The following is a 16,001-nucleotide window of genomic DNA, read 5'->3' on the forward strand; positions in this document are numbered from 1 at the left end:
CGAATTTGTGTTCTTAAGTTATCGAATTTTCAATGGATTGTGATGAAATGAGGTTTACATATACACTCGAGATGGTGGGTATCCAAAGTTCGGCCCGGCCGAACTTAATGCCTTTACTTGTTTTGTCCTGATATAGCCCCCATACCGATTTTCCGATTTAAAGTCTTAGGCCCATTAAAGCCACGTTTACTACCGGATTTCGCTAAAATTAGGTACAGTGAGTTGTGTTAGGCCTTTTGACATCCTTATTCAATACGGCCCAGATGAGTCCATATTTGGATATAGCTGCCATATATTCCGATCTCTCGATTTAAGATCTTGGGCCCATAAAACTTGAATGGTTTATCCGTTTTCGCTGAAATTTGGGACAGTAAGTTATGTTAGGCTTCTCGACATCCTTGTTTAGTTTGGCCCAGATTGGTTCAGATTTGGATATATATAAAACCCATAAAAGGTGAATTAATCAACCGATCTTATTTCAGTATATATTTAGAACATACGTTTTCAGCAGTGTCAGCAGAAAATGACATTAAGAGCAACCTGTGGAAACTTTTGGTATATTTTCACTAATAACATGTAACGCACAACAATAATCAATTTCAGAACTTACGGCCATTTCTCTGAAATTTTAAAAAGTGGGACTCCTTGTAACTGTAATTGGCCCCTCAAATCCATGGTTTTATTCTGCACTATTCACGATACACAGAAACGACCCCATGCCACTATGGACAGATACCTCTTAAAACTAAAAAGTAACCTCGAAAAAGAAAATATTAAATTTGTAATTTTTCCATACCACTCCCCTAAGTTGGTTCATGTCTGGTATCGTGCCCCCACCTAAGTACCGGTATCTGTTAGCCACGAAAGCCGGGCAATGACATTGGAAATGCTCCAACGTCTCATCATCTTTCCCAAATGCCCTGCACATGCTATCACTTGCCGCACCGATTTTACATCAGTGATCTCGTAGTCCTATGTGTCCCGTTATGATACCAATAGCTATACTGACCTCCTTCTTGCTTCCTTTCAGTAATAGCCTCGTTTTCTCACGATCAGTATCCCCCCATAGGATTTTCGCCGTCCTACTGCCCGTTTCGCTGTTCCACAATGTTGCGTGCGCATTTGTCGCCCACTCCCTTAACTTGGACTGCGTCGACCCGAAAGGCTTCGGGTTAACCAAGTCTAAAACAGATCTCAGTCCCTGGGTTCTCAATGTAAACCCCCAGGCCCACTTTGTCCTCTAGCTTCGATCCATCCGTGTAACATGATCTTCCAGATGGCAGTACTAGGGTTCCGTAAATCCAAGACTTTGCAGATGGCAGCAGTGCCTCGCTCTCGTCTTTAAGGTTCGTCTCAGGTATCCGATCAGAAACCTCTTCCCTTAATTCTAGGTTTCCTATCGTCGCCTCGATTATACCGCGATGGTATGAGCTACTCCCATTCTCAATCCATTCTCCCATCGCCTTAAGTTTCATAGCCGCAGTGGCTGCCTCACACTTAATCTGTATGTCAGTGGGTCGGATATCTAGAATAGTCTTCAGAGCGCTAGTGGCGTGGTCCTCATCTCGCCGCCTATGCCAAGGCAACATGTTCTCTGAACCTGTTGTATGGTCCTTATGTTGCACTTTTTCTCCATAACAGTTCACCAAACTACTGAGGCGTAAGTAAGTATTGGTCTAATCACGCTCCTGTAGATCCAGTGGACTATCCTCGGATTCAGGCCCGTTTACATAGTACCCAACATCTGAGAGCCTTCTCAGTACGCTCCTGAATGTGACACTTCCAATTCAGCTTCCTGTCCAAGGTCACACCTAAGTATTCGACATTGTCAGATATCGAAGTCGTCTTCTTGAGGGAACGTGGTGCGTTAAATTAGTTATCCCCAGCGATTTTTTAGTAAATAACTTGGCTCCTGAATGTGACACTTCCAATTCAGCTTCCTGTCCAAGGTCACACCTAAGTATTTGACATTGTCAGATATCGAAGTCGTCTTCTTGAGGGAACGTGGTGCGTTAAATTAGTTATCCCCAGCGATTTTTTAGTAAATAACTTATGGCATTTTACCAAAACTTGAGGTCGGTCTACTTGGTCTTGGTAGGTTGCTACCAAGAGAATAAAAACCTACCAATTTTGACAGGAACCTACCAAAAACGGCAACACTCGACTTCATGTCTCGTGATTCGCGATTCTCTCGTGAGTCGTGATAAGCGTTGTGGGTCGTGATTCATGCACGACTACTCACGTGCACACCTCTAATACTTACAACTCACGAGACTCATTGTTGCCAATTGTTTTTGCTTTCTTCGCAAATCAAAAAGTGCATGAATAAAATTTTTGTCTCGAAAACGTGAACAAAAATAATAACTCACGCGCACATCTCTCTATTGTACCATTGTGGTTCCATCCCGTATGCGCAAAATAAACCAACATTTCTTAGTTTTGGACTTTAGATATTGATAAATGTGGCATCTCTATAAATCTATGAAAAAGTCACTCAGTTGTTCAACTCATTTGCTGACAGGCATGGATGTGTGTACAACACACCACTACTACTACACTACTCCTATAGCACACTCATTCGCACACATTTTGGTATCGTATTGGTACTTATCGCACATTAAATGAAGACTAACTCGTTTCGTTCAACACTGGTCGCTCGTTCGTCTGTCTGAGTACTTTTTCCTGTCGCTCTTAGTTGATAGAGAGGGTTTGTAATCATGGATTTTTGTGTTAATGTGTAGGTTGTCATGTTGGAAACGACCACACTATGGTGCCACCACCTCAAAAGCTTGGCCAAATTACATGCGAATGTTTAGCTGCGATTCAGTTGAGAAGTTACGGTTAAAACGTAATCGTTGAAACAGCAAAAGCATAAAACGATAGCCAAGCGATTAGACCGACCGAACGCCGGATCGATCAACCGTCCGCCTGTTCGATGCTAAAGATAACCGTTTGCCGCTTTATAACCAATTAGCACACAAAATCTTTTAATTTTCCCTCCAAACAACAAGCGCCCATGGCAGGCAATTCATTAAATGCTCAATAAATGTCAGAAGAAACCCCATAAAATAGATGGTGATTATTACTGACACCATCAACAAAAACAAAACAAAAATCTAAACGTTTCCGTTTTAATCGTTTTAAAATCGCCGGCGGCATTGCAGCAGTGACCCCAACAATTCACCCTAGTAAATGCCATCATGAGAATGGATTAATTGCAGACAAATGCAACATAGGCAAAAACATGCAACTAATTGCCATTAATTATTGGCCGACATCAGGCATTTAGTGGTGCCAACTAACAAAATATGGTTTAACTAAAACAAAAAAGTAAAATATGCTTTAAATTGGGTATTAATTACCCTGTAGCTATGTTTAAAAATTCAAATACCCAAGTACTAATGCCAAATTGCCTACAATAATTTCCATTTCAATTTCAAACAGCTGTCAACACAAGTGTCAAATTCTCACCGAGTAGCATTCGCAACGAATTCGAAGTCTAAATGCAATAAATTCGCCCAGCAAGCTCTGGCTGGCATACACTGTGACAAACACATATGTAGATGGTGGAATTTATGGCAGTTTGTGCAGTGTTTTATGGCATACCCGTCGAATATAATGATTCAATTAAAGTCAAATTTGAAACCAAAAAAATATGAAATCAAAAGAGCAATGGCCATTGAATCGAAAATCCATATTAAGAAATGATTGAGTGTTAAAAATTTTTAATAACCCCAGAAAAAAAATTAAAAAAAAAGAAAAAATATATAATTAAAAATACCCAATAATTTAACCATACCTCTTCAGCCATACAATATGAGGATCGCATATCTAAAGTTTCTCTCTACTCAACATTCCCATAGCAGCAATAACCTCCTTTAATCAACTCCATCAAAAAATTCCGTTTTAAAATCAATTCACGGTGAAATATTATACAACTCTTATACTATGTTGTATAATGTGCCGTGCTATCAAAATTATTCAACACTGGATTACTACAAGGTGAGTCAACTTCAAAACTTAAATCGATCTCCACAAATCATCCGTGCTAAACTATTAGTCAAACGTTCATAACTATGTATGTTATACTCGTATGTATATGTATGTGGATGTTCAAAAGTTAAAGTTAATTGACTTAACAAATCAATCAATACATAAATTAACAAAAAATACCGGTTTTGAAGCAACTTAGATTTGTATTAGAGATTTTTGTGTATTTTTGCTCTACCAAAGTAAGGAGGCAAGGGAAAATATATTTTGTGGCATTAATTCAAAAAGTCAAAGAAATATTTGTTAAGCGCCTCGAAAACATCGTCGGCATATATATTATTATCCATTACACTTCTTGGTGAAAACCCTATGGCGTGATCCGCATCGTGAGAGGACGAGGCTATTAATGAAAGGAAGTAAGAAGGAGGTCAGTATTGCTTTTGGTGTCATAACGGGACACCTACGACTATGAGCTCACTTATACAAAATCGGTGCGGCAAGTGACAGCATATGCAGGGCATGTGGGAAAGATGATAAGACGTTGGAGCATTTCCGATGCCATTGCACGGCTAACAGACACCGGTACATAGGTGGGGATACGATACCAGACATGAACCAGTTTAAGGGAGTGGTATGGAAAAAATTAACTTTTTTGAGGTTACTTTTTAGTTTTTAAAGCTATATGTCCATAGTGTCATGGGGCGGATTAAAATCTGCACCCTCTTTTCAACCTAACCTATTATATTTCTTCGATAAAATAAAACCTCTTTGTGGAATCAACTTCTTATTATCCAAAATTATATTAAATCACTGATGACAGATGACATGCTAAGAATGAATATCTCTGTTCAGAAAGAAATTTGCCGTGTGGTACTTGATGTTGGATGGATACCCACCACCTCGGGTATATGTAAACCCCCTTTCGTCACAATCCGATGAAAATTGTATAACTTATGCACCCAAATTTCAAAATTTCAACAAAATCGGGTAATACATAAAGTCTTTATGAGCTTCAGACCCTTATTCGGCACATCGGTCTATATGACAGCTATATATAAATACAGTCCGATCTTTACCATATTTGGGTCGGATGGCGAGGGCCTTAAGATTTCGATTAAATTTTAAACAGCAATCAAATTTAATCGAAATCGGATAAATTCGCTTCAAACCCTTTATCGGCAGATCGGTCTATATGGCAGCTATATCTGAATATAGTCCTATCTGAGCCATATGTTTGTTAGGAAGCGTAGAACTACTCACTGTTTCAAATTTCAGCGAAATCGGTTAAAAAATAAAGCTTTTATGGGCTTTAGGCCCTTTATCTGGAGATCGGTCGATATGGCAACTATATATAAATAGAGTATGATTTGATCCATATTAAGGTCAGATGTCAGGAGGCTTAGATTTACCCTCTGTTTAAAATTTCAGCGAAATCGGGTAATAAATAAAGCTTTTATGGGCTTCATCGGCAGATCGGTCTTAATCGCAGCTATATCTAAATATAGTACCATATACCACCATACCATATTTAGGTCAGTTGTTGGAAGTCCTAAAGGTACTTACTGTTTCAAATTTTAGCAAAATCGAATAAAAAATAAAGAATTTATGGGCTTTAGACCCTTTATCGGCAGATCGGTCTATATGGCAGCAATATCTAAATATAGTCTGATCTGAACCATATTTGGGTCTTTTTATAGGAGGCTTAGAACTACTCACTGTTTTAAATCTCAGCGTAATCGGATAAAAAATAAAGCTTTTATGGGTTTTAGACCCTTTATCTGGACATCGGTTTATATGGCAGCTATACTTAAGTATAATCCAATTTGATCCATATTTATGTCAGATGCCAGGAGGCTTAAATTAACCCTCTGTTTCAAATTTCAGCGAAATCGGATGAAAAATAAACCATTTATGGGCATAAGATCCTTTATCGGAAAATCGGTCTATATAGCAACTATATCCAAGTATGGTCCGATTTGGCCCGTTTAAGAACTTAACCAGCGTACATCAAAAAGATGTATCTGTGCCAAATTTCAGCTTAATATCTCAATTTTTGAGAGCTGTAGAGCGATTACAACAGACGGACGGACATCGTCAAATTGTCTTAGAATTTTACGACGATCCTAAATATATATACTCTGTAATGTCGGAAATTGATATTTCGATGCGTTGCAAACGGAATGACTAAATGAATATACGCCCTATCATACGGTGGAGGGTATAAAAATCGGACCCCACTAACGTTGACGATCCACGCAGACGAAAACAGGACCATGATTTGCGGAACTTCACCTGGAATGTCCGCTTCCGTGCGAAACATCCCGAATAAATAATAAATAGAAGTCACAATTCAATTTTGGTTCAATATTGGTCTTTTTGTCACTGTGTCAAAAAAAGAAAAGAAAAATCGGACAATAAATGCGCCTTTTATGGGCCCAAGACCTTAAACCGAGAGATCGGTCTATATGGCGGCTATATCCAAACCTGGACTGTTCTGGGCCAAATTGAAGGATACCAAGTGGCCTTACACAACTCACTGTCGAAAATTTCAGCGAAATCGTATAATAAATGTGCCTTTTATGGGCCTAAGACCTGAAATCGGAAGGAGGCCACCGAAACGCAGAGTTTAGCATGTCCGCCCTTAAAGCCGAATGCCTGGGTTCGAATTCTGGCGAAAACATCAGAAAAAAATTGCCAGCGCTGGTTATCCCCTCATAATGCTGGCGACATTTGTACTTTGCCATGTAAAAACTTCTCCCCAAAGAGGTGGGGAGAAGTTCGGACTCGGCTATATTAAGTAGGCCCCTTATCATTGAGGTTAAACTTGAATCGGACTGCACTCATTGATATGTAAGAAGTTTTGCAATGTTCTTGACAAATTTGTATTTTTGCAATGTGGGATTAAACTTGTAATAATTTTATTGTTCTTTATGGAATTTTAGTAGGCTGGGCCCCGGTAGCCGAGTTGGTAGCGTGCTTGGATTACCAGTGCAGGGGTCGTGGGTTCGATTCCCGCCAGAAGCCTTGGTCTGTCGCCAATGTGGTATCACAATGGACTTCAAATTGTCTAAGTGAGTCCGTAAAGGACTGCCACTCTTACCTAAACTAACCTGGAATTGTTGTGATAAAAAAGAAAGTTTTTAAACATCATGGGACATTATCACACAGTCAAAGCTTAAGTTCTATACTTAGAAATTTGGCAACACTTTTAGCTTAAAGATCTTGAAGGCTTTCCTCAATGTTGGCAATTTTTAATTTGAAACATACAATTGAAATACGAACATTCCTAAGGTATGCCATTTGTATTGGCAACATCATTATCCACTTTTTGTGCTTGCATCCTAGCAACGCTTTGCCATCGCATAGGCAGTAGAGCAGCAGAAGGAGAGATTTTTGTTTTATAGCGTACACATAGAAAATGGAAATTGCTTGGCAAACAAAACCTAAAGTAATTTTTGCGTTCTTGAAAATGGCTCAGATTACAAAACAACAACAACACCAATAATAACAACAACAAAGAAAAAAGTGTATAATGATAATAAGACAAAGCATAGGAAAAAAAAATGAACGGTAGCGGCTGCTCGACTCTCACCACATCCTCTAGTCCCATGGAACTATAACATCATCATTCTCAAACTCATCTCTATCAAGGATGAGAGGCAGCTCATACGCGAAGCGGACTGGGGGTTGCCCTGAGAGATGACAGTTGTTGGTTAGCAACGTTTGCACAAGACTCCAGGATCCAGATTCACTTCCAAACGCACTCCCAACATTGTGTACTTGACAAATAAATGGCAAGAACGAAAAAGGACAACAATGAAGTGAAGAGGAGCGAGAAAGCTGTGTTTGTGCACAAAGAGCATTAAGGCTTTTAAATGATTTTCACAGCCATGGAAAACAAAACAAACAATTCAATAATAAAACAAATATCTCATACCAAGATGCCAAGCAGCAGGGAACAACGCACCAGCAGGGACTTGAATGGAGTAGGCGGAGTCGTGGTTGAAGATACAGCAAATGAAAGAAAAAAAAAAAACGCAAAGCACCTGTATTTGAACAGTTGAAATAAAACTTCCCTTAAAAAAGAATCTCTGCTGACGAAAAAATCATCATAGCGAATCCTTGATTCGTCCTTTAGTGGTTCTAACAAGGCGATATTCATATTCGAACTTTTGTCTAATACTTGACAAATTGACAGCAGCATGAGACAGTGATGAACAGTTTGGCAGATCTTTAATGGTTGATACCATAGGCCTTTGGCAAAAGGCAATTCATTTAATAATGAAGAAATCCCTCCATGGAATGTTGTCATCAGCATATCAACACTGTCTTCGCAGCCATTGTCTGGGTCCATGGAAAAAACGAAGGAAACCAGTCATCAGCCAGTTCAAAAACCTGACCCACTAAATATTCTACAACAAAAAGATTCCCTAGAAACCAGACAAACAAAGAAGCCTTGTTTGGCATTTCGAGGGAATTAAACCACAATGCTTTAAACTCAACAATAGCAACAGCAACAACACCATCAACAAGAAAGGATCATGTCCATCAAACACATCCTTGTTTGTTGGAAATGCTTTTGTTGGGATTTTTTCTCTTTTTTTTTTTGCTTCTGTTTAGAATTTGCCCTCATTATCGGATTTTCTTGGCAGCATACAAAATTAATGTGGTCGAAAGAGTAGTACCAGCAATTGCCTAAAGATTGATGGATACATGAATGGTTGTTCATTTGCCTTTCGATAAAATCCTTTAAAATCAAAGGTCAATTTCTCAAACCTCAACTATAAGCGAGTGTGTGTGTGTGGTAGCAGAAAAGGATAATATTTTGGTTCATCAGTATTTAATAATTGCTGAAACTACTGGTCAAATGGTAAACCATATCCATGCCTGTCTAACTTCAGCAATATCCACACTTTTGTAATTAAACAGTAGTCAAAGTTATGACAAAGGGGATGGTTAATCCTAATCACCTGAAAAATGCACATTTCACTATTTAAAAGCCGTAAGATGTATTGCAATGATAAAGGACTTAGATCAATGCTAGTCTTGGCCATTGGCCAAATGCAGGCGGTCTTAGTTTACCACAATATTGTATAACATTCAAAAGATGCTATGATACCATCAAGTAGGAAGCCAAATTAAAATTTTAATCTCAGGGCTTCGCTCTTTCAGCTTAGAATAAAATAGAAAGTCAGAAATAAAATCTAGGTATTCGTAAAGTCATAGATTTGTCTTTGGGAAAATATCGATTTTTTTAACTCTATTTAATCGCTATCGGAGACCACCGCGCCGCTGAACGCCTGAGTTCAAATGGTGAAGACAACATCTTAAAATTTGTTAATGGTAGTTACCACTTTACTGTAACTGGCGGCGATTACAGTGCCTTCAGTGTAAAACTTTTTTATGTAGAATCCCGACGTGGCCTTTTAAAATCGTCACTATTGTCTATCGTTGAGCTAAAACTTGAATTAGACAGTACTCATTGATATGGAGGCCACCGTAGCCCAGAGGTTAGCATGTCCGCCTATGACACTGAACGCCTGGGTTCGAATCCTGGCGAGACCATCAGAAAAAATTTTCAGCGGTGGTTTTCCCCTCCTAATGCTGGCAACGTTTGTGAGGTACTATGCCATGTAAAACTTTTCCCCAAAGACGTGTCGCACTGCGGCACACCATTCGGACTCGGCTATAAAAAGGAGGCCCCTTATCATTGAGCTTAAACTTGAATCGTACTGCACTCATTGATATGTGAGAAGTTTGTTCCTGTTCCTTAGTGGAATGTTCATGGGCAAAATTTGCCTTGATATGAGAGAAATCTCAGAGCTGTTCTTAAAAAGAATATTCATGGGCAAATTTGAATTTATCACTGTTTTCTGCGGTTTCTCTTCATGGAAAAAAAAAAAAATTAAAAAGGAAATTGAAATGTCATAACATGAAATCTCTAGGGACATTTGATATATTTTTTTTTGTAAGAATTGCGTACGGGGTAGCTGACCCGAAGTGTTTTCAAACCAAATTATTTTTGTTTGTAAATATTTTTATACCCACCACCGAAGGATGGGGGTATATACATTCATCGAAATATCCATTTCCGATCCTATAAAGTATATATATATATACATAAATAAATATATATAAAGTATATATATTCTTGATCATTGATCAAAGCAATGTCCGTCCGTCTGTCTGTTGAAATCACGCTGCAGTCTTTAAAAATATAGATATTGAGCTGAAATTTGCACAGATTCTTTTTGTGTCCATAAGCAGGTTAAATTCGAAGATTGGCTATATCGGACTATATCTTCGTATAGCCCCCATATAGACAGATCCGCCGATTTGGGGTCTTAGGCCCATACAAGCCACAATTTTTATCAGATTTTGAGGAAATTTGGGACACTGAGTTGTTTTAGGCCCTTTGACATCCTTCCTCAATTTGGCTCAGATCGGTTCAAATTTGGATATAGCTGCCATATAGACTGATCCGCCGATTTAGGGTCTTAGGACCATAAAAGCCACATTTACTATCCGATTTTGCTGAAATTTGGAACAGTGAGTTAAGTTAAGCCCCTCGACATACCTCTGCAATATGGCACAGATCGGTCAAGATGTGGATGTAGCTGCCATATAGACCCATCTCTCGATTTAAGGTTTTGAGCCCATAAAAGGCAAATACGTCCGATGTCGCCAAAATTGAGGACAGAATTTGGGCCCTTCGACATCTTCTTCAATTTGGTTTAGATCGGTCCAGATTTGGATATAGCTGCCATATAGACACATCTCTCGATTTAAGGTTTTGGGCCCATAAAAGGCGCATTTATTGTCCGATGTCATCAAAATTTGGGACAGTGAGTTAAGTTAAACCCCTCGACATACTTCTTCAATTTGCATCAACAATTCGTTACTAATATTCAGCAGACAATGTTTGTGTTTGCGCAATCGCTCATTGTGCAAGTACGGTAGCTTTCTTGTTTCCAGCCAAATCGCAATGACGGTCTGGTGCTAAAACTAATAACCGATTGGTATTAAAACCAATACCAGTTCCAGATATGAGGACGTTTGGTATCAATTTTTCTCTGGGTGTACTGATTCACCTTTCACATAAACCAATACCCCAATTTGACTTCTTCAGCAGCTGCTTTAAGCTTCCTCGAATTAGATGAATAGGCGATATGAACTTTTGACTTTCACCATCCTTGCCAAATTCTTATACGATCCACGATAGTTACGGTCCTGCTTAAACATTTGGCTTTAATTCTTGTTATTTTTAAATTTTTTAATAAAAGTTTTTAAATTTAAAGCAATTTTTAATTTCCTCTTCTAAGGTATTTTTTTTAATTTTCATTTAAATTTTCGATTTGTTTGCTTTCAAAGGGTATCCAATAACTGATTAAAATTTGCCCAAAAAAGAAAAATATAATCGGTATGAACTTTGTATCTCTAATCCTCATTTCCAAGACCTTTGTGCTGTTCACAGCAAAAAAAAGAAACGATAACGAAAAAGAATGCAAACAATTGACTCTAGGGCGAGAGCTTAGCTCTCTTCAAAGCAATTCGCAAATGCATTCATGAATTAAACTGCTGGCGCCATACAAGTGTTACACAGCGTAAATGGAGGACTATATACCACAATGGAGAATACGAAAAAAACGTGAGTCACCTCGTCATTGTCGTTGCCGACTTCTTAGTTGGCATTTTTTCATTATTATTATTTATTAACCACAAAAAGTTGTAATGAAGCTGCTAATACGCGGCTGTATTCTGAACTCGGCGTTTTTGTTTTTTTTTTTGAAACGTTAAAAAAGGGAAATTTGAATACCTTTGAGGCGAAAGAAGCAGAAGAAGAAAGCTGATTTATTTAAATTGCTATCTAGCCCAAAAGGGAAAAGTAGAATTTGTTTGTAATGGTTTTTGCAAAAAAACAAAATAATGATTGTCTCTGTTGACAATAGATATCTGTCCTTTGTACGATTATTTTCAACAAAAACTGCCTGAAACGAAATTGAACTGAATTCATTACATTTTGAAAAATTCTCGTCTGCTGCATTTATTGTGGAAACCCCGAAATGAAGAACTCATTGAAATATGAAACCACGGAAAACGTGACGAGGGAAGCAAGGAGCACAGCCACCACAGCAATGGTCGTTAACTTCATCATTATCATTATCGTCGACATCAACATCATCGTCAGCTCATCTGAAAATCGTTAGCAAAATATAATAAATAAACGTCAATGGCAACGGTGAGTTTTAGGACTACCGTATGAACATGGGCCAGGCAAGACAGTGATTGGGGGATAAAAAGGGCCTTTTAAATAACTAATTTTCACTCAATGAAAAGAAGTCATCTTTGCTCGATAGTTGTGATTGAAAAAGGCAAAACATCTCTATGGAATGGAAAATTAAGGCCATTACAAAAATCAAAAATATTTCTCTGGAAAACTTCTGCTTGCAGATTACAACAGCCAATCAGAGATGTGAGATATTCCAAATTATGGTGATGAAAATGATAAAGCTAACCGCAAAAAAATCTCAGTAGAAAAATTCTTGGACCCTTAATATAAAATCCTAACCGATGACAAAGCAGCGCCATCTTTGCGGTGTATCCGAGATTAGATCAGCGATAAAATTTTTAATTGTACATTGATAGTAAAAACTTTTCCCAAGGAAATGTCGACTGAGAAGTTTTCGCGCTGTTCTTTAAGTTGATAGTTACCCAAAAACACAATTTTTGACCCCAGTACCTAGGAGGAACGCCCCACCCCAAAAACCCCCAAACAAACATATAGACGAATCTGTACTTTATTAGACTTAAATTTTGGGAGTAGATCACGAATCTCATATAGAAATTGGGAGACAAGTTTCCAAGCTACTCTCCCAAAGCTTTCTAGAGGCTTAATTAGTCAAATAATATAAATATAAATTGATATTGCCCCTTTCAATCACCAAACGATCCCCATAACGCAAATTCGACAGTCAGACAGATATGATTCGAGCTAGTAACAGTGAATATCCCTATTTTATCTTGACTTGTTTCATCAAGTGAGAATTTCTTGTCTCTTACAACGACAAAAGATCGAAATCATCAGAATTTTTCGGAAAATTCGTTGTGCTTGAAAAGGTACTAAATTTGTCGCTGGGGTACTTTGGTACCCCTCGGGTGAGAAAAGTACTAAAGTACTGATTTTTCCATACCGGTTTTGTAACCAATGAAGAGGTTTTTGTATCCATCGCATACAGGATTTGTGCAGGGAATTATATGAGAGATTGTGTCGATGAGATAATTGCCGCATATGTGTAAGTTTTATGGACTGGAAAAGGACTATAAAACAAATAAGAAAACCGGGCCGAACTTTGGATACCCACCACCTCGAGTATATATAAAAACCACCTTTCGTCATTATCCGGTGAAAAATGCATAATATATTTAGCAGCTTTATCGAAATATGATCCGATTTGGACCAAATTCGACACGGATATTGAGAGGTCCAATAAGTACAAGTCATTGTTTAACTTTGTAGAACAAAATATTGGTCTTTTTGGGAGCCATATCCAAATATAGACCAATCTCAATTATATACGACACGGATGTCGAAAAGCCTAACATAAGTCACTGTGTCAAATTTCAGCGAAATCGGATTATAAATGCGCCTTTTAGGGGCCCAAGACCTTAAATCGAGAGATCGGTCTATATGGCAGCTATATCCAAATCTGGACCGATCTGAGCCAAATTGAAGAAGGATGTCGACTGGCCTAACACAACTCACTGTCCCAAATTTCAGCAAAATCGGATAATAAATGTGGATTTTATGGTCATAAGGCCCTAAATTGGCGAATCGGTATATATGGGGTATATTTCAAGATATAGTCCGATATAGCCCAACTTCGAACTTAAACTGCTTATGGACACAAAAAGAATCGGTGCAAAGTTTCTGCTCATTATCTCTATTTTTAAAGACTGTAGCGTGATTTCAACAGACGGACAGACCGTCGGACGGACATGGCTAGATCGTGTAAGATTTTGAAGCTGATCAAGAATATATATAATTTATAGGGTCGGAAATGGATATTTCGATGTGTTGCTAACGGAATGACAAAATGAATATACCCCCATCCTTGGGTGGTGGGTATAAAAAATTCTACTAAGGCTGTGCGCTTTTTGGCCCATTTGTATGATGAATGGCTCGTAGACTATTAGGGAGTTTGAGAAGGTCCAAAAACTAGCCTGCGTATTAACAACATGATCGTTGGTGACCACAAGCAGGCTGGTTTGAAAGTGAAGCTGAATATGCAGTCTATTAAAGACATTTTTCTGAAAAGTTGCACAAAGCTTGTTCAGGATACTGAGGAAGAGGTGGGGACCAAATTGAGATAGAATTTTTAGGACACGCTTTCCCTAATTAGAGGATAGGAAGGCGTATGTTGTGTTAGAACTGGAGGCCACCGTAATGCAGAGGTTAGCATATACACCTATGACGCTGAACGCATGGTTTCGAATCATGGCGAGAACATAAGAAAACAATTTCAGCTGTTGTTAACCCTTTCTGACGCTGGTAACATTTATTAGGTACTATGCCATGTAAAAACTGCGGCACTTTGTTCGGGCTCGGCTATAAAATGGAGGTCCTGTATCATTGAGCTTAAAAAACATGAATCGGACAGCACACATTGATATCTGAGAAGATTGCTCCTGTTCTTTGATAGATTGTTCATGGTCAAATTTGCATTTACATGTTTGAGGACATTGAGGCTTCGGTCTTCACCGAAGCACTCACAACGGGATTAGGTGTCTACTCCGATGCACTTCAATAAGTATAGTCGAAACCGGATAAATGAAACGCTAAAAATACACCAATTTGGTGCCACGTATCCGTAATTTTCAGTTAAGCGTAGTTCGGATAAGTGAAATTAGGTTCCTGTTAAGCGATATAAGCATAACTGCAAGCAAATTTTCACTTCAACATATTAATTATGTATGAAATAACGTGAGTTGAAAGAGAACAATGCTCAGTAAAACTCTTGAAAAGTCAGAGACAATCATTTGCGATATATCAAAATATGTTGTTGCGAATTTTATTTATGACGCGAATTTTCAAAGCTCAGACAGTTTTCCATAGAAATAATCACTTATGCGATTTAAGTTTCATATGAAAATGGAGTTTGGGGTGTAAAAACTTTTTCAGTTCAGCGGTATGTTTAGTTAGCCGATTTTTTAAGCAAATTTAATTCCATTGAATAACACCAAAAATTAATGGTTCTTTCTTCAAGTTTTACTTAAGCGGAATTTTTCACTAAAGCGTATTACAGTTGTGTGGTTTCGACTGTATATAGTTTTTCTCATAATCGATGAAGGCAATCAAAATCCCGATCCTCCAACTCAAGATTTAAGAAGAATATATCAACACGTTCAAGGCCTTGAATTTGAAGGGGCTTGGCGCATAACATAGCTTTAACTTGGTTTTCGATGATTCTCCAAGACACGAACAGGAGAAAAAGATATATAAGTAAGGGATCTCCACTCCGAGCGTTCTTAGTAGAGGGGATGCTCAGGGCAGAGAAGATGTTAAGTTAAAAATCTATATATGCATGTTGGATTAGCCAGACTCTCTGGCTTGCCGTTAACCGTAAAAGGAGGGCGAACTGCTTCCTTTCGGCAAGAGGTCATTGACAACTATTACAGAAGTCATAACCGGGCAATGCAATATTGGCCTTATGACGGGAGTCCTTCAAAAAAATTAACTGTGGAAACTGTCTTGATGACTATGAGGATAAGAAGAACAAACACTTGCTGCGTTCAAGTCCGGTTAAGGAGTTGCAAAGCCTCTCTATCTTGGGTCTTTCTTTGTTAAAAGGTGGTTTTGCAAACATAAATCCGAGAAGCCTCCTCAAATGCATGGACAGAAGGTAATGGTTCAAACAAGGGTTATTCTAAGAAACTCCACGCGAACTTTTATTTGGCGACGTGAAGGGTACTGGTTGGAACACATTGGCATATAGGTTATGTTAGAGTAATAG

The 16,001-nt window shown here is 38.3% G+C and overlaps 1 protein-coding gene across 1 annotated transcript in view; it reads left to right on the forward strand.

Moving 5' to 3' along the window:
* The first annotated feature begins 2,815 nt into the window (after nt 1–2,815).
* LOC106088317 (developmental protein eyes absent) overlaps nt 2,816–16,001 on the forward strand; it is a 96,236-nt gene continuing 83,050 nt past the window's right edge. The window contains 1 exon segment of the mRNA XM_013253785.2: nt 2,816–4,002. Coding sequence (XP_013109239.2) covers nt 3,949–4,002 — 54 coding nt within the window. The 5' untranslated portion in view covers nt 2,816–3,948.

Source organism: Stomoxys calcitrans, chromosome 3 (assembly GCF_963082655.1).
Source record: "Stomoxys calcitrans chromosome 3, idStoCalc2.1, whole genome shotgun sequence".
NCBI classification, from domain to species: Eukaryota; Metazoa; Arthropoda; class Insecta; order Diptera; family Muscidae; genus Stomoxys; species Stomoxys calcitrans.